Genomic DNA, 2,500 nt, shown 5'->3' with positions numbered 1-2,500 from the left:
GCTGCTGCTCATCGCGCCCTGGGTGGAGGAGAGGAGAAGCTGGGTGAGATTAGGTGGAGTGATGGTGGTAGTCGTGGTGATAGTGGTAATGCTTGTTGTTGTGGTTCTTTTTTGAGGAAGAACAGTATATGTAGTATTAAGAGAGAGAGAGAGAGAGAGAGAGAGAGAGAGAGAGAGAGAGAGAGAGAGAGAGAGGACTATATTATGTAACACTTCTGCACCACACCTCCACAACATTCAAAAAGCTCTAGTTGAAGCCACGCGAGATTTGAAGTGTGTTTTTATGATTCCAGTGGCAAATTAACAACATTTCTGCATTATTCACAGGAGGAACACTCTTGAGAACCCGGCTGATCGTCTCTGTGGCCTTTGAAGAATAGAAATAGTGAGAAAGCAACGTGTTTTAGAATACAGACAGAATACAATACAATATTATACAGATAGAATACAAATATAATACAACAGAATACACACGCACACACACACATACACACACACAGTCCACCTCCTCGTGAAGTTCTGAACGGAGAGAGAGAGAGAGAGAGAGAGAGAGAGAGAGAGAGAGAGAGAGAGAGAGAGAGAGAGAGAGAGAGAGAGAGAGAGAGAGAGAGAGAGAGAGTCTTGCAAACTGACTCACATCTCGACCTTAAACTTGAGTGTGTGTGGAGTGTTGGTCTTCGTGTGTGTGTGTGTGTGTGTGTGTGTGTGTGTGTGTGTGTGTGTGGGTTGAGAGAGAGAGAGAGAGAGAGAGAGAGAGAGAGAGAGAGAGAGAGAGAGAGAGAGAGAGAGAGAGAGAGAGAGAGAGAGAGAGAGAGAGAGACTCGCTTACCTACCCCCTGCCCTTCTCTCCCTTCCTTCCTTCCTTCCTTCCTTCCCCACCCCTCCCATCCCCTGCCTTCTCAGTATCCAGTATAACATTTTACGAGCCTCTGAAATTCTGGACAGGTGGTGGTGGTGGTGGTGGTGGTGGTGGTGGTGGTGGTGGTGAGGACGCCGCCACCACCGCTGTAATGATACGAGATCTATGTCGAGACGGCTATGTCCTCTCTCTCTCTCTCTCTCTCTCTCTCTCTCTCTCTCTCTCTCTCTCTCTCTCTCTCTCTCTCTCTCTCTCTCTCTCTCTCTCTGGCCCCTTGACCCACTCACAGTCGGGTTAAGAAGAAGAAAAGGAGGAGGAAAAAGAGGAGGAGGAGGAGGAGGAGGAGGAGGAGGAGGAGGAGGAGGAGAAGAAGAAGAAGAAGAAGAAGAAGAAGATGATGATGATTATGAGGAAGCAAAGATCAGATAAAAAAGCATGAAAAAAGTAAATACATGGATAAAAAAAGAAAAAAATCGGTTATTGAAGACAAGAAGAAACGGTAGCATATATTTTTTTTTTACCACCACCACCACCACCACCACCACCACCACCACTCAAGATGGCCCTTCAGATACCAGTCACCACCACCACCACCACCACTACTACTACTACTGATACCCTTTGATGCTTATCTCTACCATTTGTCCCCCGCGTGTGTGTGTGTGTGTGTGTGTGTGTGTGTGTGTGTGTGTGTGTGATGGCTGCCTGATAAGTTTAAGTGTGTACAAGCCGCAGTTTTTACTTTACGAGGAAGTGGCAACGTTTATCTGTCTGTCTACCTGCCTGCCTGCCTGTCTGTTTGTCTGTCTGTCTTTCTGTCTTTCCTTCAGGCCCGTTACATTTGCTTCTGGCTGGTCATAAATGAAGGGAAATAATTATGACTAGGGATGATAGGTGGACACAGGAAGGCATTTTTGTACCGGGACTGCCACGTGTAGGGCTGATGGCTTCTTGCAGCTTCCCTTATTTTCTTACGTTCTAAATCCACAGCCTTGCTCAGTGAACGTTAAAGAACCGCTACACTCATCAGCGAAACACCACAAGAGGAAACTTTACGAATCTATCAAGGTTAAGCTGCATTGTTTTAAAAGTAGAGAAGTTTTTGTTGTGGTCAGTACTGGAGCGTGTTTTTGATTAGATGGTGTGTGTGTGTGTGTGTGTGTGTGTGTGTGTGTGTGTGTGTGTGTGTGTGTGTGTGTGTGTGTGTGTGTGTGTGTGTGTGTGTGTGTGTGTGTGTGTGTGTGTGTGTGTGTGTGTGTGTGTGAGTGGCTTCCTGTTCCTGAGGTGCCGCAAGAGTGTGTTGTCGCCTTGGCAAGTTTATGGATGGGATGACAGGTGGAAATAAGCAGGTGTGTTTTATACAGGGACTGCCACGTGTGTACACCTGGTGGCTTCTTGCAGTTTGAAATGAATGAGGTTGGAAAGGTGAATGAGGAGGAATGAAAAAAATGTATAGTTGTGAATTGCTTGAGTGAATTAAAAATATATATGATTGTACGTGTGTCTTTCTGTTTGCTTATTTATTTTGTCTGTTTGTTTGTTTGTCCATCGACCTGCTTGCCTCAATACCCGATGACGTGTGTATGCATCAGTCTCTCCATAATAAGTCAGTGTGGGAGACGCCTGGACGTGCATGCATAA

The 2,500-nt window shown here is 45.9% G+C and overlaps 1 protein-coding gene across 1 annotated transcript in view; it reads right to left on the bottom strand.

Annotated features, from left to right (window-relative positions):
• LOC135095796 (ras association domain-containing protein 10-like) overlaps nt 1-2,500 on the bottom strand; it is a 21,144-nt gene that overhangs the window by 11,119 nt on the left and 7,525 nt on the right. Inside the window, exon 2 of the mRNA XM_063996908.1 lies at nt 1-18. This exon is cut by the window's left edge and continues 210 nt beyond it. Within this exon, the coding sequence (XP_063852978.1) occupies nt 1-18 (18 nt within the window). The remainder of the gene's footprint in view (nt 19-2,500) is intronic.

Source organism: Scylla paramamosain, chromosome 3, assembly GCF_035594125.1.
Source record: "Scylla paramamosain isolate STU-SP2022 chromosome 3, ASM3559412v1, whole genome shotgun sequence".
Taxonomy (NCBI): domain Eukaryota; kingdom Metazoa; phylum Arthropoda; class Malacostraca; order Decapoda; family Portunidae; genus Scylla; species Scylla paramamosain.
Note: the sequence above shows the minus strand (reverse complement) of the source record. Positions and strands in the feature narration are given on the sequence as shown.